This window comes from Nasonia vitripennis (assembly GCF_009193385.2).
Source record: "Nasonia vitripennis strain AsymCx chromosome 3 unlocalized genomic scaffold, Nvit_psr_1.1 chr3_random0004, whole genome shotgun sequence".
NCBI classification, from domain to species: domain Eukaryota; kingdom Metazoa; phylum Arthropoda; class Insecta; order Hymenoptera; family Pteromalidae; genus Nasonia; species Nasonia vitripennis.
This window is the reverse complement of record NW_022279623.1, coordinates 282,658-306,618: the sequence shown is the minus strand read 5'-3', so window position 1 is coordinate 306,618 and position 23,961 is coordinate 282,658. Positions and strand designations below refer to the sequence as shown.

General features: G+C 34.7%; 4 protein-coding genes and 1 long non-coding RNA gene across 10 annotated transcripts; 2 read left to right on the top strand and 3 right to left on the bottom strand.

Annotated features, from left to right (window-relative positions):
- Nucleotides 1-65: 65 nt before the first annotated feature.
- Nucleotides 66-2,524, bottom strand: oskar (maternal effect protein oskar). Of its 2 annotated transcripts, none has more exon segments than NM_001247955.1 (8): nt 66-516; nt 613-884; nt 969-1,099; nt 1,184-1,289; nt 1,440-1,640; nt 1,716-1,921; nt 2,013-2,115; nt 2,364-2,488. In NM_001247955.1, coding segments are annotated over 8 exon segments (1,137 nt in total). In that variant the 5' UTR covers nt 2,385-2,488; the 3' UTR covers nt 66-419.
- Nucleotides 2,525-2,849: 325 nt separating this feature from the next.
- Nucleotides 2,850-7,690, top strand: LOC100120509 (intraflagellar transport protein 88 homolog). Its single transcript, XM_031925687.2, has 15 exons — nt 2,850-3,138; nt 3,221-3,271; nt 3,359-3,525; nt 4,203-4,398; nt 4,472-4,689; nt 4,765-4,996; nt 5,067-5,224; nt 5,424-5,610; nt 5,712-5,898; nt 5,982-6,129; nt 6,203-6,314; nt 6,396-6,467; nt 6,538-6,829; nt 6,904-7,071; nt 7,178-7,690. The coding sequence occupies exons 1-15, from the start codon at nt 3,007-3,009 to the stop codon at nt 7,291-7,293; spliced, it is 2,436 nt and encodes an 811-aa protein (XP_031781547.1). The 5' UTR covers nt 2,850-3,006; the 3' UTR covers nt 7,294-7,690.
- Nucleotides 7,280-9,773, bottom strand: LOC116416644. 2 transcript variants are annotated; one of them, XM_031925693.1, is made up of 4 exons: nt 9,557-9,747; nt 8,914-9,466; nt 8,540-8,618; nt 7,280-8,440 (listed from the first exon to the last, which is right to left on the bottom strand). In XM_031925693.1, exons 3-4 carry the CDS (start codon nt 8,588-8,590, stop codon nt 8,018-8,020), a joined length of 474 nt encoding a protein of 157 aa, XP_031781553.1. In that variant the 5' UTR covers nt 8,591-8,618; nt 8,914-9,466; nt 9,557-9,747; the 3' UTR covers nt 7,280-8,017. The 2 variants fall into 2 exon arrangements, with proteins under 2 accessions (XP_031781553.1, XP_031781555.1); XM_031925695.2 differs by lacking the exon at nt 8,914-9,466 and having other exon boundaries at nt 9,557-9,773.
- On the top strand, nt 8,155-16,391 carry LOC100120559 (aldehyde dehydrogenase, mitochondrial). 4 transcript variants are annotated; one of them, XM_031925691.2, is made up of 10 exons: nt 8,258-8,349; nt 10,244-10,376; nt 12,747-12,863; nt 13,764-14,009; nt 14,080-14,326; nt 14,408-14,742; nt 14,840-14,977; nt 15,057-15,221; nt 15,290-15,447; nt 15,535-16,391. In XM_031925691.2, exons 3-10 carry the CDS (start codon nt 12,765-12,767, stop codon nt 15,680-15,682), a joined length of 1,536 nt encoding a protein of 511 aa, XP_031781551.1. In that variant the 5' UTR covers nt 8,258-8,349; nt 10,244-10,376; nt 12,747-12,764; the 3' UTR covers nt 15,683-16,391. The 4 variants fall into 4 exon arrangements, with proteins under 4 accessions (XP_032457643.1, XP_031781551.1, XP_031781552.1 ...); XM_032601752.1 differs by lacking the exon at nt 10,244-10,376 and having other exon boundaries at nt 8,155-8,349; XM_031925692.1 differs by lacking the exon at nt 8,258-8,349 and having other exon boundaries at nt 10,244-10,359.
- LOC116738654 lies at nt 16,129-22,063 on the bottom strand. The gene is made up of 2 exons (XR_004345233.1): nt 22,016-22,063; nt 16,129-18,654 (listed from the first exon to the last, which is right to left on the bottom strand). It is a non-coding gene; the product is annotated as an uncharacterized LOC116738654 (long non-coding RNA).
- Nucleotides 22,064-23,961: the final 1,898 nt, after the last annotated feature.

Here is a 23,961-nt window from a genome sequence, read left to right as displayed (position 1 = left end):
TATTTATTCAATGTAAAAAACAATTTGGAATGATAATAATCAAACATTAAACCATCGTAATAAGTAAATATCAATGTAATTTAAAATCGCATTTTATTATATTCAACAAAATAATCGCAAAACTGTTGTCATCACATTCTCACAATGAATCGTTCGCAATATTTACAATACCAAAGATTTACGAAATTTACAAAAAAATTAGCTTGGCGTACGATAGCTAATTTTTTTGAAATTTCGTTATTTCTTTCTTAGACTATATAATGTTCATGTGAGTCGATATAAGACGAAAATATAAAGGTTACTATTTTTTATAATTCGCTTAAAATTTGATTAATTTTTAAAAATGATGTCGCTGCACTTATTCCTACGCTAAAAATCGCTACACAATTGTACAAAAATTACATCAAGCTGCACTTATATTACTTTAAATTTAGTATAAGCCGCATAATCTGCTGTCGCCCAAAATAGTTGAACAGCACGTGGGGATGTGATGTGCCCGACACCATTCGCGCATCTCTGGAAACATTAACAATATTTATCGTTAATACGTTGTAAGTGCATTGAAAAATCAATTATTCTATTCGGATCGAATTTCAATTTCAAACAGCTTACTGTTGGAAATATTGGTAGTCGATGCATCCATTATCGTCCGTGAAGCAGTCGTACAGATCCAGTAGTTGATAATTATTCTTGGCTGCGAATCTGCGGATCCAGTTATTGTATGAATGCATGTTCAGATATTTGTCGCGCTCCCCAAACATGCTTATGTTCCCCATGGGTGGGAGCGTGCACAGCGTTATCTGCTGCGACGAGTACCCGTACTTGGTGTTTAGTTTCTTCAAAAGACCCATCATATCATTCGCCATCTCCTCATCCGTGTTGCGCTGAAAGCGTCATTAGGAATGAGTTGAATATACCATCGCGTAAAAATAGAGCAGCTTGTACTAGCTATATTTTTATATACTCACGTTGTAAATGTCAACTGTCCCCAAGTTGATGACCAGTTTACTGGACATCGATTCGATTTTGTCGAGGCGTTTGCAGGCTTTACGAATAGTCAGACCGGATTGAACGGTCCCGCAGGATATCGGCGATTTTACTGTACAAGTACAAAAATGAAACTTTTTCATTGAACATTCTTTATGTTTCATTGCAGTGAATGAAATATATATATATCACTTACGCGTCTTTCGTAGCAGATCATATTGCATATACTTGATGCACAACTGTAGAAAGTAATCGTCGCCTATGAGTTGCGTTTTGCCTATAATTGGCTCGGTGCAGATCGCCTGTAAAAACAAAGCAGAACGAATCGATTGACAAATGCACATTGACAATGCTCATCTGATGGTTCCTTATAGACACGTCCTCATCCGCCCTACGTCTCTTTTTACTTAACTAGACTCAGCTTTAATTTTTAATAAAAATGTTCTTCTTACCAAATCATCTTCGAAATAGTAGTATGTATAAATGGTCGGCCGCTCCAAATTCTCATCGACAGGTGGTTCTACCAGCCGCCAGTTGTTTGTCTCTTCTTTTTCCTCCTCCACTGGTTTCCTTCTCCTATCGTCCAGAATTTTCTGTCGCTCGCTTCGCCTATAGCTATCGTTCCTCCGTGGACGTTTTCTAAACGATGGCTGCTATGGGAATTTTTCATTTTAAAAAATAGACCAAGAGATCGCCTATAAAAACCTGTAAATGCGAAAAATACATACCCTACTGTTAGTCTTCGGGTCCTTTTGCTTCTTAATGAGCTCCATTAGGTGCTTGTTCTGTTGGTTTTCTTTTACCACCAGAACATGGGCTCCTTCTTCATTTCGGTCGGACCTTACGTCCTGGAAGTCACGTAAAAAATGAAACAGGCTATTGTAGCCTAGCCTGTAAAACGGTATTTCTTCATCGGTTAAGTTTTTATATTCGTCTGCAACGAGAGATGACATTTAGGTGTATGATTCGATTATATTTGAAATTCAGATAAAAAACAAATAAATACGAATAAAACAAAAATTTACCGCGGAGGTCGGAGATAGGCATGCCGCCCTTTCTTGTCAGTATGCAGGATTTCACCAAAAGTCGCACTTCGTTGACTTCTTGCTCGGTGGCGACGGGACGTTTCTATAAATTATCGCATAATAGTGAGTTATTTTTAATCGAAAGACATTTTTTTTAATAAATCCATATAAGCTGCCTGTGGTTATAATTATGGCATTTAAAAAGTTATTAAATTGAAAATAGCAAGAGATCTTGGGTAAACGTAAAGAACGAAAAACGTGCACTATAGTAGCACCGATCGCAAAAGGGTTGCAGATTTTAAAGATTTATAATTTCGATCAATGAAAATGGACAGGAGAGATTATACTTACAGGAGAGTAGTCAAACTTCATCTTGATTTGCGCTGTGAGATTTTTCAAAGCAAAATGCGTATTTATGGATATTATTACATCAGAACTATACACCAACCGGCATTCCGGACGTTCAGACAGATACTGACGATCGTCAAGTAGTTCGACACCTGAAAAGTCGTTCTGCCTCATGCGCGATTCACCCTTCCCCATATCCAACTTTATATATAGGTATACCAACTAATTCATACACGGCACCGATTTTCGTAATGTTGTATGATTGTTAATGAAATACTGTAATATATAATGCGCGTAACGAACGAAGAACGTCAGAATTATTATTTTTTCAAGAATAAGTATTCTACATTTACCGTTTATTTATAAACAACCAATTTTTACAACCTTTTTAAGGTGAATACATTTCTGTAGCATAATATATAATATATGCGACTGCGCGCTATGCCAGCGCGCGTTTCCATGCGTACAAAGCTCACAACAAAGCACACTGTACTGTTTTGTGGTTATTGCTCACCAAAGCTCCAAGCCAGACATTGCCGTTATTGACATCGACTTATCACTGCGAATAAAACATTATATATTTATACTTGTACATCGAAAATAGACTGATTGATATTGCAAGTTTTTCAAGCAAAATTAAACGATAATGACTGCTGTAGATAGAAACGACATTTACTCTGGTTACCATGATTTTTCAAACACGTACTCGACGGCCGACTTGGATCAAGAAGAATTTTTCCGGGAAGTTCTCAAAACTGGTTATGGAGCTCGGCCAATCGTAAGTTTGATTTATAAACGCAAACATTCGTCAATGACAGTCGCGTATCTCTTTTTTATAAAAATATCAATTTCCCCATCAGGCAACACCTAAATACCCTGGAACAGGAATGCGCCTGGGGACATCGTCCGGGGTAAAAATTTAACATGAATCAGCTGAGACGCAGTAATTACAATTTAATCTTTTTCTCCTGCTTAAAAAAAATATGTTCTTTGCACAGTTCCACAGGGGAAGCACAGCTTCGGGAAGACCCGGCACAGGTGCCCTTAGGCCCATGACGGCGGTCAGAGGCGCCGGATACACCAGTGCGTCTCGCCAAGCATTCGATCCTCTGAACATGAGCAGCGCTTTGCGAAATTTTCCTCTGGAAGCCGAAAAAGAGGATACGTGAGTGAAACCATTCATCTATCTCGAAATTCAATACTTGACACTATATATTTACATTCATAATGTATCGATCGAGGCTGACACGTGGCTCTATTGGTCTCGCGAAATTTTGAAACATTATTCCATCAGAGTGTGCCTTTAGTTTTGAACAGTGAGTGGTATTATATAAACTCAGTGGTATACGCTGTATACAATTTCATACAATTATTTCCAAGTAATCTCAGCGAATAATATATATATATATATATATATATATATATATATATATATATATAAGCTGGATCATGATTGACTAATGAGTCGTGCGCGATGTTATCGTCCTCGTTTACGATCAAGTCATTCACGCAAATCTCTCGCTACAAAAGCGTTGATATAATAACGATCGTCATAAAAATTCTACGGCATATAATAAAAAGAGTGTTCTAACGCGGATGAGCGATTTACTCGCCGATTTCTTGCAGAAGTGGAAAATTGTTATTTTGAATCAATCGACGATGAACATTTTTCCGACGAAAACGTATAGCTCGCGACCACTTTAAATTTTATCAACGATACATTTTTTTTTTTTCATAAAATGTGGCATATATACTTCTGTATAGCAATATGTGAATCACTTAAATTTTGACGATCGATCTTTGCGCAAGAGCCCAACGAGATTGATTTTTATCATCACGCAGGCCGGAAGAAAAAATTAAGCAAGCCGAGAGGCGCATAATGACGCTCATAGAAGAATCGGCAAAGGCCGCTTGCGAGAAGAACATGAAAGTAGCCCTGGAAAGGGCGAGAGAAGCGTCGTCGAGAGAACGAGCTCTTATCAGACTCCAGGAACAAGCCGGCTTGAGCGACAGCCACAACATCGACTTAACGTTTGCCGTAAATTGATTCACTATATCGCATCGCGACATTAAAATCGATCAACAGTATTGCTAAACCACGCGTATTTCAGGTGATTTTCAATTTAGCCTGTCAATATTCGAACAACGAGCTGTACACAGAGGCGATAGCGACGTATCAAGCCATTACCAGGAATCGAAACTTCACCAACAGTGCCCGACTGAAAATGAACATAGGCAATATTTACGTGAAAATGGGACAGCTGTCGCAGGCCATAAAGATGTACCAAATGGCCCTGGATCAGACCACCACTGCCCAAAAGTATCTGAGGTGCGCTCGCCATCTACAATAATATATGTATATACATGTCTGGACGAAAATGAACTAAAATCGAACATTTTCCAGGATAAAAATCATGCACAACATCGGCATGCTGTTCGTGCAAATGGGCCGGCTGGAGGAGGCAGCGAACAGCTTCGAATGGGTGATGAGAGAAAAACCGGACCTCAAAGCCGGGATGCACGCGATTCTGTGCCATTTTGCCCTCTCGCACGAGGATAAAATGAAAAAGGCTTTCCTCGAGCTGCTCGACGTTCCGCTTTACATCGACCACGACGATAAATACAGCATCAATACCGTCAGTGCGGCAAACTTTTCTCTTAATGCATTCGCGACAGTGATGTTATAAAGGCATTTTTTATTCTCAGGACGACATAGCTGCCAACATACTGAACGAGACGGTGAAAAACGACGACCTGTCGAAACTGGAGCGCGAGTTGAAATCGAACGCCGAGAAGACGATACTCAACGCGGCGAATCTCATAGCACCCGTTATCGAAGAGACGCTCGCCGGAGGATTCGCTTGGTACTTTATTTCACGCATATTATTATGTTACACCTTCTAAAAATAGCAACAAGCGATACGTGCTTATTATACGCAATTGAAAGGTCGGCAGCACGAAAATCCCCTTTTTCTCAGCTTATTTATCGCGCTTTTTATCCGCAATATAGGATCGCGCTTATCTATATGCGGACGGGGTAAAAAAAAATTGTTATCGCTATAGGTGCGTCGACGCAATAAAGTCATCGGCCTACAGTCCACTGGCGGCAAATTTGGAAATCAACAAAGCCATGGTTTTTCTCCACAATCGCGAGGTGCGAATGGCGATCGATTCCCTCAAGGTTTTCGAGAACCAGGACACCAAGATCAACAGCTCGGCCTCCACCGTGCTCTCCTTCATTCATTTTCTCGTGAGTCGAACGCGATTTGATGTAAATTATTAAAAAAATACAAATAACAAGCGTTCACGCGTAACGAATACGAGGGAAAAACGCGACTCGTGCGCTTTCAGAGAGGAGAGTACGACCAAGCAGAAAAGTACAGCGAAGCGGCAAAAAACGCGGACAGCCGCAACGCCGCGGCTTACGTGAATCTGTCGGCTTGCGCTATTATGAAGAACGAGCTGGATAACGCCAAGGAGTACTTGGCGTCTGCGTTGGAGAACGACGCTGCTCATGTCCAAGCTCTCTATAATCTAGGTGCATAATCGTCTCGTTGACTTTAATCGACCTTTTCTTTTCGGATGATTTATTTCCGTGCATTATTTGCTTGTTGATCGCAGGATTGCTGTACAAGAAGAAAAACATGCTCGACGAAGCTTTGGAGTATTTTTTGAAACTCACCAATATCGTTCGATACGATCCTTTGACTTTGTATCAAATAGGTCATATTTATCAACTTAGCAACGATGTTGAACAAGCAGCTGACTGGTAGAATGATGATGATTATATTGTATAATGCGTTTGATTTGAAAATCCAAGCAATGTTCGAAACATTTTTCAGGTACAATCAGCTTCTTGGTATAATACCATCGGATCCAGGAGTCTTGCAAAAACTGGGTGAAATGTTTGACAGCATGGGAGACAAACAGCAGGCGTATCAATATTACAGTGATGTATGACATCTTTGATAATGAAATCTCATTTATTTTTTTTTACCACCATAAATACCTTAACTACATTTATTGTTATGCCAGTCATACAGGTTTTACCCAGCCAATTTCGATGTGATAGACTGGCTTGGTTCTTATTTTGCTCAGCAATCAGGGGTAAGATACAAAAACTTGCCAAAAATGTTTTATGCAAGATAAACATATATGTTATGCAAAAATGTTTCAGTTGCCAGAAAAAGCCTTGACCTACTTCCAAGAGGCAGTAGTGTTAGCTCCTGAAGAGCCCAAGTGGAGATTATGTGTGGCATCATGCTTGAGGAAAACCGGTCAATTCCACAAGGCACTTGCCGAATATCAAGATATAAATCGTAGATTCCCAGACAATATTGAATGCTTGAAATTTTTGGTAAGACTTTCCAACGATTTGGGACTCAAAGAGGCTCAAACATATGCCATCGAACTGCGCAGAGCTGAAAAAGCCAAGGAAACCAAGGAAAGGCATGGATCTGGAAGACCAGGTACAACTACTGAATTTATAAGTGAAAAATTAGAAATAAGTTGGAATTGCTCCATGTATGCTATCTATTAATAGGTTCAAGACGAAGCAACAGTGGTACATCATCCAGGGGAGGTTCGGGTATGAGCACTCTTTCAGAACAGAGAGCAAGTCCTACTTTACACAATGGTGACATTGTTCGGTCAAATCATCGTATTCGGAGAGCGGATTCATCAGAGTTTAATTTGGACTCTAGTTCACATGGTATATATATATAGCCATTTTTTCCCCATAAATTATTTGATACACCAAAGTGCTACCAAACGAAAATGTATAAAAAAATAACCGTCTGATTTTTGTGTTTTCAAAGATTTAAACTATGCAGATCCAGTTGGTCCCTTACCAACTCGACCAATGACAGCTGCTGGAAAGAGAGATGATGACTTTGGCGATGAAGAATTAGGAGAAGATCTTTTACCAGAATAAACATATTTATTAACAATAATCAGTCAAGAAAAATTTGTACAACGATTTCTTAGTCAATGTAGATATTTTATAATACATTTTCTTAATTTTAATATGAAACGTGTTATATACAAGTAATTTATTGCACATTTTTATTATAAAGTGTGAACTTAACTGTGATATGTACACTGAATGTCAATGAATACAATATAATGGAAAAAAAACATGAAAACGATCTTTGTGTCGGGCAATTCTTGAATATCCTAAAACCAGAATGCAACCTGAAGATATTGTTAGGGGTAAACATTCATTCATCTGCATCAAATCAAATTAATAATTATGATTTATATTTTTCCCTATATTTGAAAAAAATCATGCAATATAATGTATGTGCAGTCTCAAACTTTGAAAAATTCTTTTAAATTGTGAAAAAATATTCTACGTATATTTTGAATTTGCAGTGAGAAATATAAGCATTGCAGTAATGGGTACATTTTGTTTTTTGTAAATTTTGTGATTTATTTACAAGTAAAATCAACAAATAGGCAGAAGCTGGATTATTGACTATGCCAATATTCTATAAAACATCAGTCTACGGTATTATTATTATACTTATTCCATATCAATCACGCAAATATATTTAAGCATAATGGATAAACAACTGTTTCTTTGCAGATAAGTGATTCAGTTGATAATATGCTAGATTTCTTTTATTTACATCTATTTAAAAGTGTTGTGTAAATTATCAACTGTTTTTCTGTTTGCTAACTCTTAATGTAATTAATTGATCTAGTACGTAGTTTAAATTATCATTTTGACAACCAACACACGAGTTCAGGAAATTTTCTACATGAGCTCCACTGCTCATTGGACTGTGTAGTAAAATAGTTAAAGCATACCTCCACACAAGTGTCTCTTTGTCACTAGAAAGTTCTAACAATAAAGGAAATAGTCGCTGCAAATTGACCCAATCGTGTTTCATTAGACATAAGCGCATTTCCCGAAGTGCAAAACTTGGTGAAAAAGCTAAAGCTGTTAAGTTTTTCTTGCTGCTACCAATTATTGGATTGCAGAATTGTGAGTGTTTGTTAGAATCATCTTCATTTTCTGGAGACTTTTTTCGCTTTGTAGTTTTCTTTACATTATTAAACAGTTCCATTGCTTTTTTCTGTATAGAAACAAAATAATTAACAAGAGTTCTTGAAACTGAAAATACCTATTCATTGACAAATACAAGATTAAGACTACATATAGAAAGAATATTTACCACACTGTCTTTGGAAACTTTGTAAGGCCTTGTTTGTTCATTTGACATCATGCAAATTTTTATTTTACTATTCACTACACTAAATTGAATATTTTAATTTGTGCAGAAACATTACTTAGCTATAGTTCAAATATAAATCCAATAAATTAATCTACTAGGTTATGTCCTTCAAACAGGTTAGGAATAAAATGACTCTTTTAAAAATCACGATTTTTTGGATTTGAACAGAGAAACATGAATTTAATAAAGAAATATCAAAGACTCTATATCTAGTTAGTATTATTGTGTACAAAACAACAAAATTTTATGTATTTAACAAGTCTTGACAGCCTACTTAGGGAGATTCCACATGATTGTACTTCCCTACCCCTTACCCTGTAGCCGTACCGCGTCCAACTTTGTCATCGAGTTTTCATCTACATGATTCTGTGGTCATTGGAGAATTCGATCTGTGAACGTGAGAAGCGCATCTATGTAATGTTTGTATTCATATGCCTTGCTCCAGTTCGTTTTGTCGACATCGTTCGTCGTCGTTTCCGTTTTTCTGTTTTGCTGTTGAGCAACTATATGTTTTTAGAAATTTGCTTTTTAACTACGCCAAAGTCATTTCGGAGCTGAACAGAAAAACACAGAAAAACAGAAACGATGACGAACGATGTCAACAAAACGAATCGGAGCTAGCAACACGAATACAGACATTACATAGATGCGCTTCTCACGTTCACAGATCGAATTCTCCAATGACCACAGAATCATGTAGATGAAAACTCGATGATAAAGTCGGACGCGGCACGGCTACAGGGTAAGGGGTAGGGAAGTACAATCATGTGGAATCTCCCTTATCAGACGTCGTCATGGTCATGGCAGTCAGCTGTGCAGCTGATGGGCTCAGTCAGCACTCATCAGTGCGACCTACCATACCCCAGCCTGCCAAATAATGATATTTGCAATAAAAAATACTAATGGATAGTTTTTTAATAGCTCAATTCAACTACGTTGTCCTTTGAAATTGCTCACCTGAATTTTAGGTTTTACGTATAATGTTGATGTATCTATACACAATAATAATAGAGACACGCTAGAAGAGCATCTCAGTTCGATAACACATCCGACCAATAGCTTAAAAAACAAAATCATACGTATTTTCATTTTCATGTGAAAATGGGAAGCACCGAAGAGCCACTATTTTTTGTCGACTGCTCAGTGCGCACGCGCCCGTTATAAATTTGATATGATACTGATCACGCATTGTAGTTAATAACCAGTCTATATATATATATATATATATATATATATATATATATATATACACACACATATATACACACACACACATATTCATGGCGTAGTGTAAATAACATACTTATAATCAGATCAGAGAGAGCGCGTCTTCACTTCGTCAATAATGTCGTCACTTTTCAAGATTCTATATAGCTATATAGTATATCTGTATATAGATATACTTGTACAGAGTAATTTATTTCGCACACATGCGCGAAGCGGCGATACGAAAATCAGCGACCACCACCAAATGTGAACGCGTCTGACTTGATTATACTGCCCCTGCCGCCTGCGCGTGCAGCCGGCAATAGCGTGTTCGTGTGAATTAGCGAACAGAGGCCACAGCCCACAGGCAACAGTTCAATTATACATACACATGTAGTATGGATGTACGTACATACTTATAACGAGTTATAACATCAGCCTTCTAGTGTGCAATCAGCAGTCGCCGGAGACGAACGAGGGGAGCAAGCTGATCTGGTTTCATCAAGCGAACGAAACAAGAACGAAATAACCGTCCAGCCAGCTAGCATATCAAGGTCGTTCGTCGACTTGTGTACGCGCAGCTTATATATATATATATATATATTGAAAGTAGCATATGTTTATCGGAAGGGCTGGGGTGGCTTATTAGTTTAATTTAGCTTTGTTTAAGCTTAAGCTTAACTTGTTTGTGTCGGTTTAACCATAATCCCTCTAAAAAATTTAAGTTTTCAATCATGAGTTTTCAAAAGTTTTAGATTCTAATTGTTTAAACATTCTTTTTAGTCCAATAATATGCCCGAATAGTTATTTGGCGTTGGTTGAAACTACCGCGAGATATGGATGCGCAAATTCGACAATCGCCGTTTGTCACTTTTCCTCCGCCGCGTCAGGCGCGGTGGACCTAAGAATATATAGGAGCTGTCCACAATAGAGGAACCGTTGCTCGCAACTGTGTTCCGTGGACTGGAAAATGGCGATTTTCGCATTGTTGCCAAATCAAATCAATTTTGTAGTGGATTGTTAAGTTGTCATATGACCGTCACAAACGCCCCACGGCCGCGAGTCTTCTGCTCTTTCTGGTGAATGCTAATGGTAGCAGTAGAGGTAAACATAACCGCAATTGTTTAACCTCGATTTCAACTTCTCAAAGTTAATGTTAAAATAGTTAAAGTAGTTTTAATAAAAATCACAACAATGGCCAGAGAAAATCATTTACAACTCATTATAGTTTGGATAAACATTTTGAACGTTATTCAATCTATAATAGATAATCTGGATCAAAGTATAAGTTTTACTACCGAGAAGATTTTTATTTTCAAATATCTTTATTATTACAAAAATTAAAAATTGCATAGTATACATATTGTGCTTTTTAAACTAGATCTTTATCAATTTAGCACACTAGCAGACGGTTTAGCTGTGCGGGGAGAGTTTGTGACGGTCATATAATAACTTTCTACAAAATTGATTTAAGTTGGCAACAATACGAAAATCGCCGTTTTCCAGTCCACGGAACACATTGCGAGCAACGGTTCCTCTATTGTGGACAGCTCCATAGCGCCTCTCCCTTCTCCTCCACTGGGGCCGTATTCCATAGTATAGGGAGTTAGCGAGAGTGAGAGTGAGATGACATCGATGACAATGAGAACCGCTTCTCAGCGCAGCGCGCGGCTCGTGAGAAGTGAGAACGTGGTTTGCGAACACACCTATTTCAGATCGCGGTTAGATTCGAATCCCAGCCCTATGTGGGAGTTCGAGTATTACTATAATACTCTAAATACACATCTTGTTAGTAAATAAATAAATATTGTTGTTATTTTTTATAATTTATTTGTATTACAAATAAAAAAACGTACAAAATTATGAATTTCTTAATTTTTTTTTTACAATGTTGATTACTACATTTTTTTATATAAATTTATGTTATAAAAGTATTCGAAGAGTAAGAGATCTTTGAAAGTCTCAAAATTCAAATCTTAAATATGGTGGAACTAGGTAAATACTAAAAAAATTTCTATTATAGTTCTATTATATTAAGTTGTACTCTCAAGGCACTTGTCTACGTAGATTGTTTTTTGGTAAGCGATCTTTGAATCGACTAATACATACTTAAGGACTAATACTTAATTATAATATAATAACTATAATTATAGTATAAAAACATGTTCATTAGTGGTACACTCGTATTATCCTATCTCTTTAGATGATTCCTAAGTTGTACTCTATGTTCCACAATGTTTACCAAATAACAATCCACATAGACATGTGCCTCGAGAGTACAACTTAGGAATCATGGAAAGAGATAGGATAATACGAGTGTACTACTAATAAACATGTTTATATACATTTTTTTAAGGTTGCGTGTATGTGTGCCATACTATAATAGAAATTTTTTTAGCATTTACCTAGTTCCACGATATTTAAGATTTGGATTTTGAGACTTTCAAAGATCTCTTACTCTTCGAGTACTTTCATAACATAAATTTATATAAAAAAATGTAGTAATCAACATTGTAAAAGAAATTAAGAAATTCATAATTTTGTACGTTTTTTTATTTGTAATACAAATAAATTATAAAAAATAACAACAATATTTATTTATTTACTAACAAGATGTGTTTTCAGAGTATTATAGTAATACTCGAACTCCCACATAGGGCTGGGATTCGAATCTAACCGCGATCTGAAATAGGTGTGTTCGCAAACCACGTTCTCACTTCTCACGAGCTGGGCGCTGCGCTGAGAAGCGGTTCTCATTGCGTCATCGATGTCATCTCACTCTCACTCTCGCTAAATATACTTCCCCAGTCCCCTACGCTCTTTTTCTAGATGCGTATAGTTCGATCACAGGCCGCAAGTGGCGTCATGATCGAATTCGCCACGCATTTTTGACACGGCATCGGCAATCTCTCCTCTAATCACTACATACCTCTTGCCATAGGAGAAACAAATCGACACCATGCTTCGTTTGCTTTCGAAGAACTTAAATTCTGTGCGTGGATTCGCATCTGCGGCCGTCCCGGCGCCGGAAACCAATCCATCTGTCCTCTACGCTGGGGTGAGTTTGTTTCTTGCACAATTTTGCATGTGTTTTATTGTTATTGAGTTACGGCCTTGCGGGACGTGAAAGATTTTCCGATGAATCACATTAATATGGTACTTAGTGTACTTATATGGTTCGCGGCAATCAACGCGTGTTGCGCGCGGTTTCACAGTATATAATTACCGGCATACCTGTTATGTATACTTAATACTTTTTCTGTATGGATAAGAATAGTAGGATATACAAAGATGATGGTTCTAAAAATTTTCCACGCATGTAACATTAGGAATAAGCGTTTTGAGGCACGATAGCCGAACGAAAGTGTTTTAGATATATTTTTAATTATCAGCATTTTTTATGCCAACAGTTGATTTTGATAAATTTTGAGTAAATTTACATTTTCAAGGATTTCTTTTAGTTTTGTTAGAAATGTCAATACTACATATTTTTAAGTTATCAGGCAATTGTCAGTGGTGAAAAATATTTTAAAAGCAATTATTGTGATGATAATAAAGAACCATTAAGTCTATAAAACCATAGTATTATTTTATTGAAGGCAAATTTCAATTAGACTTAGTTTTTCAACAAATTTGGAAATATAAAATACAAAAGGGAGGTGAGGCTTCTACTTCTCCTTAATGTAATGTGCTTTGGCATATTTCTTATCTGTTGCAAGTATAATGCTCTTCAAAGGAAACGTATATATTGAAGATAAATTGAATTATATAACTAATCACATGAACTCAAAGTAACAAGTTTTATCAACTGTAGATAACATGAAAAAAATTGACAAACACTGTTTCATATCGTATACTTTCAAGTGATTGACTTACTATTACTAAGTCTTCTAAGTTTATTGAGTAAAATTTTTTTGTTAACATATACATTGAATAAGACAAATTTCTGTTATTATAGATTTTTATTGATAATGAATGGCATCAATCAAAATCTGGCAAAAAATTTGAGACTCGCAATCCAGCAACAGAAGAAGTTATCGCTAATGTCCAACAAGGTGATGCTTCCGATATTGATCAAGCAGTACAAGCAGCAAGAAGGGCCTTTAAATTGGGTTCACCATGGAGGACGATGGATGCATCCCAGAGAGGAGTTTTGTTACACAGGTTGGCAGATTTGATGGAACGTGACCGCAAGTATCTTGCTGTAAGTAACAATAATATGATATATTATTGAATGAGAAGTTATAGAAAATTTTATAAAAATTAATATTTAGTCCCTGGAGACCTTGGACAATGGAAAACCATACTCGACAGCCTATGGTTTTGATCTACCAGCAAGTATAGGTACACTCAGGTACTATGCAGGATGGGCTGATAAAAATCATGGAAAAGTCATTCCTATGGATGGTAAATTCTTCGCTTATACTAGACATGAACCAGTGGGTGTTTGTGGACAAATTATTCCCTGGAATTTCCCAATTTTGATGGCTGCATGGAAGCTGGGACCTGCACTAGCTACAGGTACATTTTATTTATATCTTTATGGCTATCAAATTTCATCAACTGGATTTTCATTAACATGATTTAATTTAATTTTTTCAGGAAACTGTATTGTTCTTAAACCAGCTGAACAAACTCCACTCACTGCCTTGTACATTGCACAGCTTACAAAAGAAGCAGGATTCCCAGCTGGAGTAGTTAATGTTGTTCCTGGATTTGGTGATGCTGGTGCCGCTATAGTCAACCATCCTGATGTTGATAAAGTAGCTTTCACTGGTTCTACTGAAATTGGACAACTGGTGAAGGAAGGTGCTGCCAAAAGTAATTTAAAGAGGACCACATTAGAATTAGGAGGAAAATCACCCAACATCATCTTTAAGGATGCAGATATGGACCAAGCTGTTGAAACTGCCCACTTTGGTCTATTCTTTAACATGGTAATTACCTTCAACTGCATTTATATTTTAAACGTGTGTAACATGAAGATTTTTTTTTATTTAAATTTCTGTATTTTTTGTTTTGTTAAAACAATAGGGTCAGTGTTGCTGTGCTGGATCTAGGACCTTTGTCGAAAGTTCTATTTACGATGAATTCGTTGAAAGGAGTGCCGCTCGAGCTAAAGCTAGGACTGTTGGTGATCCTTTTGATATGAATGTAGAGCATGGTCCTCAGGTATTAATTAACTACTATTCGATTTTTTGTCTTTCATATTGTTATACAAAAAATATTCTACTGACAATGTGTGTTTCAGATTGATGAAGACCAGATGAACAAAATTTTGTCCATGATTGATTCTGGAAAATCTGAAGGTGCCAAACTAGTTCAAGGAGGTGGAAGAGTAGGTGAAAAAGGTTACTTCGTAGCTCCGACTGTCTTTGCTGACGTTAAAGATAACATGAAAATCGCAAGGGAAGAGGTGAGTAACAACAGTCGCAAATTTAATTTTTGTAGAATGCAGTAATTAAAATATACCCTTTTCCATAGATCTTTGGACCAGTTCAACAAATTTTGAAATTCGACAAAATCAGCGATGTGATTCAAAGAGCAAACAAAACTGATTATGGATTAGCAGCTGCTGTTTTCACAAAAGATATTGATAAAGCCAACTATGTTGTCCAAGGATTACGAGCGGGTACCGTTTGGTAAGTCAACGCACTAATAGATACATTTTCTACTTTATTCATAGTCAGTTTTGCAATGTACTAATCTTTTGACCATTTTTTCAAAAGGGTCAACTCATACAATGCATTATCTACTCAAGTTCCTTTCGGTGGTTACAAAATGTCTGGTCATGGTAGGGAACTGGGAGAGTATGGATTAGAAGCTTACACAGAAGTTAAGAGTGTAATTGTCAAAGTAACTGAAAAGAATAGTTAATGTGGATAATTGTGTGGATTTCTGAAATCGCACAATATATATATATAACTCGTCAAGTTGCCATGTACTCATGACCACCATAAATTACATTGTAAAGTTTATACTCTTCCATGGTATTTTTTAGAAAAATATATCATTTTGTATGTTATAGTACGCTTTTGAATAAGAGACTTTTTTAAGCAGAGACTTAAAGGAATTACATAAATGAGGGATGATTTTGTATGAAATTTGTGATAAATGTTACAATAATAGATCTGTTAAACAAGCAATAACAATATCAAATATTGATATACTAAGAGTGGGAGTTAAGCTGTGTTATTCATTCTTAAAGACATCTTGCATAAATAAATCAAATATATATTTATAAAAAAAGTTTAAGTATGATTAATGTTCATTTGGGAATCGAATGTTGACAAAATTTATTCATAATTATTTATGAAGTTATAAGACTGATAGTACATCAACAAGCTTTCAATTTCCAAACGCATACGTTATACTTTAATTTATTTTAAGAATTTGATTAAAAACAAGTAATAAAATTTTAACTGTAAATATAAATTGTCAGCAAAATGGTAATAAATTATATATATGAACTATATCAAATTGTAAACACATTATTAAGTAAATTTTTAAGATTTACTGATGTATAGAACAATCACACAATTATCAATAAAATTGATGTACATTACGATACCTGTGACCTGCTAAGTGGTACTTACTTTATCACACGGCGCGTAGGATACCGCGGTGCTGTGTAATAAAATGCCAACTTAGGTTACAAGTATGCTAAATTATTTAATAGCATTTGCCTGTCCTAAGTCGGCTATGTCAGAAAGCAATGGAAACATTTTAGTTACAAGGTGAGCTGCCGGGCTTCGGGAAAACAATTCGTCTAAGACATTAAGATATGTTTACTGGTACACTATAATAAGAAAAATCACTTGTATATACCATTTGCTGGATCAGAAATTTGATAAAATGTTCACTTATAGCTGTATCTTTTGAACAATTTGGCATTTTAACTTTCAAAATCACCTCAACCAATAGAATATTTTCCATAATTGAATAGTTTATTGTATATAGGTGTAGTGTTGCGAGTGCAGACGGATCTAAAGCTTGATTGCAACGCTGCCACGGGACATTTCGTATTTCAAATGCCAAAAAAGCCCTCCTGCTCGTTCAATTAATTAAAACCCATTTATAATAACGTTATTTGGCAAAACAAGTCCAATCAACCTCTCTCTGTGTTCTTCATTTTTTATTGTAAGTTTCATTAAGAATAAGCAATATAATATACTCAATAGAAAAATTGCGTTTTTATTAGCTCTGGCTGTTTCTCAAGGACGTTTTATAACAAAATAGTTTTTAAAAAAATTTTCTGAAACATTCAGGATATGCAGATTTAAACGTCTAAGCGGCACTAAATTTTAATATATTCAGTTTTAACTTTTCGCCCTTTAGTCGGGATTTATCGTGTAACAACTCATTACGCGGGCTTATGCGATTTGTGTAGCGGCTGATTTAGTTTCCTATGAGATAGAAGTGCATCTGCTTTTGACGCAGCTAATACAAGGTTTTCGACGTTTTTGTGTTGTCTTGAAAACAATTAATCCAAGATATTTATATCATAAGAATCTTTTTGTAGGGGCTTGTTTTGTTTATTCCCCGACCCCTTACTTGATGTGTCGCCAGCAGTCTTCATTCTGTGTAACGTCGATGTTACGTTCAGTCTATTTAGTCAATAAAATAAGGCCATGAACTATCGATTTTTTTCTGCAGCCAGATTGATCTTCAAGGAAGCCTTTTAATAATAATTTTTGGAGTTTGTATAAAAACATGCAGGAAGTAAGCTTGTTTTTAAATTTTGTAGACGCGTTTTTTATAGAAAATGTTCAGTTTTTTCGAATAAAGTTATTGAAAAAGTGGATGAAAGTAAATGACTTAACATTAAACTATCATATTCTCTTTATACACACACATATATATATACTAGGGGGGGTATCCCACTGCTTGCTCCGCTCGCCAACCCCATATTGTGGTTTTTATTATATTGTATTGATAAATAATAAATTGAGTATAAAAAATGTAAATATTTATTTATATAAAAGTATTGTAAATAATTAAAAAAGGACAGTTCATCTGTAGATAGTCAATTTAGATAGTAGATTTTTTTTGGAATTTAATCTTGAAATCATATTTTAACTCTCGTTTTTATTGTCTGATATATTCTGAAATTAATGTAAATAAATCAATTTGGTATTCAAATAGAAATTCATTTTTTTTACTTAATAACCAAAATATTTTATAATAGATGATTTAAAAATGTTACCTTTATGATAAAAAGTAATAGCTTATGTGTTTACAATAGAATTTCAAAAGAGAGGATTACCACACGCTCATATTGTAGTTACGCTACATCCAAAAAACAAGCTCATGACACCTCAATCTATTGACAAATACATTTCTGCTGAAATTCCTGATAATTCAGATAAAGGTTTACAAAAATTAGTAATTAAACATATGTTACATGGACCACAGACAGATAAATCTCCTTGCATCATCAAAAATAAGACTATTTGTAAAAAAAAATTTCCAAAACCATTCCGCGATATCACCATTTTTATAGAAAATGGTTATCCTGAATATCGAAGAAGAAATAACATTTCACAAAACTATACTTATCGAATTAAAAAATTTAGAAAAATTATTCCAGTTGACAACACAATGGTTGTTCCTTATAATAACTTTTTATTGTGCATCAATTCAAAGTATTAAATACATATTCGATTATATTCACAAAGGTGGAGATAGAGCATTATGTAAGATGAAAAAAATTGAAAATCCAAATAATTCTAGCGAAGAAACTCCCATAGTACATGATGAACTCACTCAGTATGTAGATGGTAGATATTTAAGCCCAATGGAAGCTGCTTGGCGTCTACAAGGATATCCTCTTTGTGGTAAAATACCCGCTGTAGAATGTTTAGGAATCCATACAAAAGATCAACAACATATAGTTTACGAAGAAAATAAAGAATTGCAAGTCTTAAACAATAAAGAAACTACTTTAACAGCATGGTTTAAATTAAATAAAATTTATGATTTTGTAAAAACACTTAAATATGTTGAACTACCTGAATATTATAGATTTAATAAAAAATCAAAATCTTGGATAAAACGTTCACGTTCTTCTCAATACAATACTATTGCTCGACTTAATATCGTATTACCAAAAGATACTGAGAGATTTTTTTTTTTAAATTAATACTAAATCGAGCAAGAGGTCCAACTTTTGAAGATTTGAAAAATCATAAAGATATAGAGTATCAAACATATAAAGACGCAGCACTTGCAATGGGCTTAATAGAAGATGATTCACATATTTTTATTATTTTTGAAGAAGCTTGTTACATCATGTTACCATTTCAATTACGTACATGTTTTGCATGTTTTATTTTAGCAGAAAACATATAGGGTAATACAATTTGGAACAAATTTAAAAATTATTTCACCGAAGATTTTAAGACAAATAAAGAGAATAATGCTCTATCTCATATTCAAATTATATTAGAGAATGAAGAAAAATCTTGCAAAGATTCCAGTTTACCAGAACCAAATAGTATTATTAATGATGATGCAACATCTATAGATAATGTCTTACAAAGTGCCGATATTTTTAAATGTATGTTTGATCAATTGACCGATGATCAAAAGGCAATTTTTGAAGAGTTAGTTGACAATGAACACAAAATTTATTTCATTGATGGACCTGGAGGTTCGGGAAAAACGTTTTTATATAAAACATTAATTTATTATTACATGTCATTAAACAAAAAAGTTTTATGGCATGGACTGGTATCGCGTCTATTTTGTTACCTAGGGGATTGACAAGTCATCGAACCTTCAGATTGCCTTTAGATTTAAATAATATTGAAAGTGCTTTTTTGAAATTAGAGTCTGACAAAAAAAGATTAAGAGAGGCAGATTTAATAATTTGGGATGAAGCTTCAATGATACCTAAAAAAGCTTTAGAAATTATTAATCGTACTTTACAAGATGTATGTCGTAACGATATTCCTTTTGAAGGAAAATTAATAGTATTAGGAGGAGATTTCAGACAAATTCTTACAGTAATTAAACATGGATACCGAAACTCTATCATAGAAGAAACAATTAAATATTCAACTTTGTGGTCTCTTTTTAAAATCTTGAAGCTCAATAAAAATATACGTTCGAATAATGTAGAATTTTCCTCTTTTTTGTTAGAAATAGGAGAAGGTAAAGTCGATACATTTGAAATTCCTCAAAAATGGAAAACTACCGATGTTTGCAATGAAATTTATAAAAATATTAATTTAGGTGCTTCCGTTAGTAGCGTGATCTTAGCTCCTCATAATGAAGACATCAAAATTTTAAATAACAAAGTTCTAAAATTATTACATGGCGAATCAAAGACATATTATAGTGTAGATTATGCAACACATAAAGGAGTAGATCAAACAGAGGAAAATATTCATTTAAATTATCCAGTTGAAATGTTGAATAATATCAGAGAAGGTCTTCGACCACATAAACTTAATTTGAAAGTAAATGCAATAGTGATGTTAATTAGAAATTTAAGTATTACAGATGGTGTATGTAATGGCACTCGTTTAAAGATTACTAAATTATATGAGTATAACATTGAAGCAGAAATAATTACAGGCGAAAACATTGGACAGAAAGTTTTTATACCGAGAATAACACTAAACACCGAAAATTCATCTTCGTTTCCATTTACTCTTTTTAGAAAACAATTCCCAATCATATTAGCGTTTGCCATAACGATAAATAAATCACAAGGCCAAAGTTTTGATTCAATAGGAATTTTTTTGAAACGACCATTGTTTTCGCATGGTCAATTATATGTTGCATTATCTCGATGTCGAAATCCTGATAATATACGTATTCAGAATGAGTCAGGTGAATCAATACAAAATATTGTTTGGAATGAAATTTTAAATATTTGATTCAAAATTGTTTAGTCAATTCTTAGGATTTTCGATCATAGAATAAATTATTATTCAATTTTTTCTTAGATTTTTTGCAAATAAAAGACATGTATTTATATTAACTTCTTGCTGCTTTTCAATTTCGAATTTTAAAATCATTTTGTAGACATTCAAATTAGTATGCATACATAATTCTTTTTAAAATTATTTTACAAGAATCATCAATATACACAATGCAGAACAAAACAGAAACATAAATTATCGTTTAATAACAATAATGAATTAATTTCATATTAATATAGGACATGATATAATAATGTCTAATTAATTTATAAATATTAAATGATTATTTAATATATTTACTTAAAAAAAGTTTCCATTGAGATTTCGTCCTGTTAAAAAATATAGAAAAAAATCAAGATTTATTATCAAATTAACTACGTATTTAAATTTCTTTTTTCAATATGAATACGTAAAATTAATTAACTGATAAAAATTAATAAAAGTTAATTTTTCTTAATTATATCATATTTTACGTAATTCAAAGGCGAACAATTTAATTTAAATACAAAACTGATTTGATAACAAACTGATTAATATCCATTATTTTTAACAAGATATTATTTAGATTAAATGCATAAATTAAAAATATTAAAATGATTATAAAGATTGTAAACTTTTTTTAAGTAAATATGTTTCTGCAGGATGGAGGATGGTATTAGGTGGAGTCTTAGGGGAGGAGGACTGGTATCTAAGACTCCCGTGGTTATATGGCTCTAGGCGATTATTCCACGGTTTTTTATTAAATTATTATATAAAAAATTCAAACTGTTAACAATAGATAATTTCTAACTTGATATATATCCAAATCAATAGTATAATTTTATTTACTAAATGAAACTATTGTTCATAGTAGCCTTTATTTTATATAATTATATCATGTCATATAATTACGTAAAATAATTGGCGAATTTTTTAAATAATAATTATGACGGTAGCTCGGCCGTCATTATTATTTTAAGTTGTTTGTTGTTTATGCTACTATTCACCGTTTCCATCGGCTGTGCAGAAGGCACTAGATTCTACCGACTATAATCTATCCGCGCAAGACGTATGAACACGCGGCGGTGATAGTAGTACTCAGGACGTGGATTCAAAAGGAGGAAAAGTCAATGAACACTCGCGGATTATTGTAAAACTTAGACTAACTGTTTATTGGTGCTTGGCTTACACAAGCGCGCCAGACAGGCGCATGCCAGCTACCAGCATGTAGTCGAGGTGAGAGAGAGAGGAGGCTTAAAGTCGCCCGAGTAAGCGAGAGTTGATAAGAACTAGTACTTACAGATGTACGTGGCCGGCATGGCCGTTCTAACCCACGCGAAGATGGTCTCGGACGGATTGTCCTCGGTTCGGTTGACCTCGCAACCCTCGCACACAATAATCGCAATCGCAGAGTGTCTATTCGCGAAACGGAGCGGAGCGAAGACAGACTCGGAATGGCTCGCTAGCGCGAGCACAGATTTACCTATGCCCTCTGACACACTGTTGTTAACTCTTGACAGCAGTGTGCGAGCAGGTGGCAACATTGTACGTTACTGAATTTAAATCTCTCTCGATGCTTATTCTCTCTCTGTCTCTCTTACTCTCTCACATGCTGCGCCTTTAGTAGCTGTAACAACAGAAGTATTATACAGAATGTTGATTCTGTCCCGGAGAGACGTCGTAACGTGCTCAACGTGCGTTAATTGCACTGGCAACCGTTACATAATTTAAGCAAAACAAAATAAAATCAAAGCGCCTGAAATACATTGTATATCCATATTATAATGTGCTTCTGACAGTACCTCTTGGGTGGTGTGGAAATCTGTCGTTATTATCTTCTCAATTTAAACGAGGGGCCAACGGAGGGGATGCGGAGGGGCTTGCGGAGGGGGTGTGGATGGGCTAGTGGTGGGGCCAGCGGAGGGGGACGGAGGGGGGCGGAGGGGCAAAGAGCTCCAAAAATAACGTAAATTTTGAAACGATTTCACGTGAAAATGCGGAGGGGCTACTGAGGGGCTGCGGAGGGGTGCGGAGGGGAGCGGAGGGGCGCGGAGGGGTTATTAACATAAATTTACACATGCATCTATATAATATAGGAAGATATATATATATATATATATATATATATATATATATAAAGAGAATATGATAGTTTATTTTTCGACTGCAGAAAATTTACATTATCGTTCGATTGTCGTTCTTCTGTAACACACCATAAAGTGCAAATGTGGCAAAAACATTATTAACACAAAAATAAAACTTTGAATAACTTCAAATTTAAAAAGGTTGGCAGTTCTAGCGAATTAGACATGGAAATTGTTCTTAATACTCGTGCCAAAAATTTCACAAGAACAATGTCAAAACATTTGAAAAATCTCAAAGTATTACATCTTACTCTTATTGTTGATGTCCTCATCACTATTACATATGTATTGTACATCGATTAATTATATTTGCTGCTTATTATGAATTCATCTTCGTTTTGAATTTATATTAGATTTTTTTAAAATATAGGTATCTATATTTGAAAATGATTTTCTTGGTGAAGAATCCACCGAAAGTTACCTCGAACATTTCATTTAGATTGAGAGTTTGACATATATGCTCGTAGAGATATGGTAATTTTATTATTATTATTATTATTATTATTATTATTATTATTATTATTATTATTATTATTGTTGTTGGTTTACACAAAGTATTTGAAAAAATTTTTCCTAATACGAAAGGATATTTTAAATATACTATAAATAAAAAATCCTAAATAAGCAACAAATAACAGTTTGCAAACTGGTATATACTATATGTTAGGAAAAAACCATAAATTACTTTGACAACTTGCCAGCTAAATTTAACAACTATCGTCGCCAACGTCTTTGTAATAAACTGGAACCGCCAAAAATAAGATTTCGCGTATGCATTTCGCGTATATTTTGCGGGCGACGCGCTTTGAGACAAAGTAAACAGTTCGAGAGTTCAGCTTCTCACTCATTTTGCTAATTTCTTTGTTTTTTTTAATGCCTTTTTATACGATTTAAAGCCATGTCACAATAAATGTTTCACCAGTAACGCGAAGCTTTCATATTTGCATGCTTTAGTACGTATAACGAAAGCTTTGCCCTGCTATTCTCTTAAAATTCTCATGAAACACAATGTGCGATGCAACGTTTCTTCTACTATTTTTCGAATTTACTGCGTTATACAATATGTTGACCATGATACACAGTGCAGGGAGAAGAAATGATC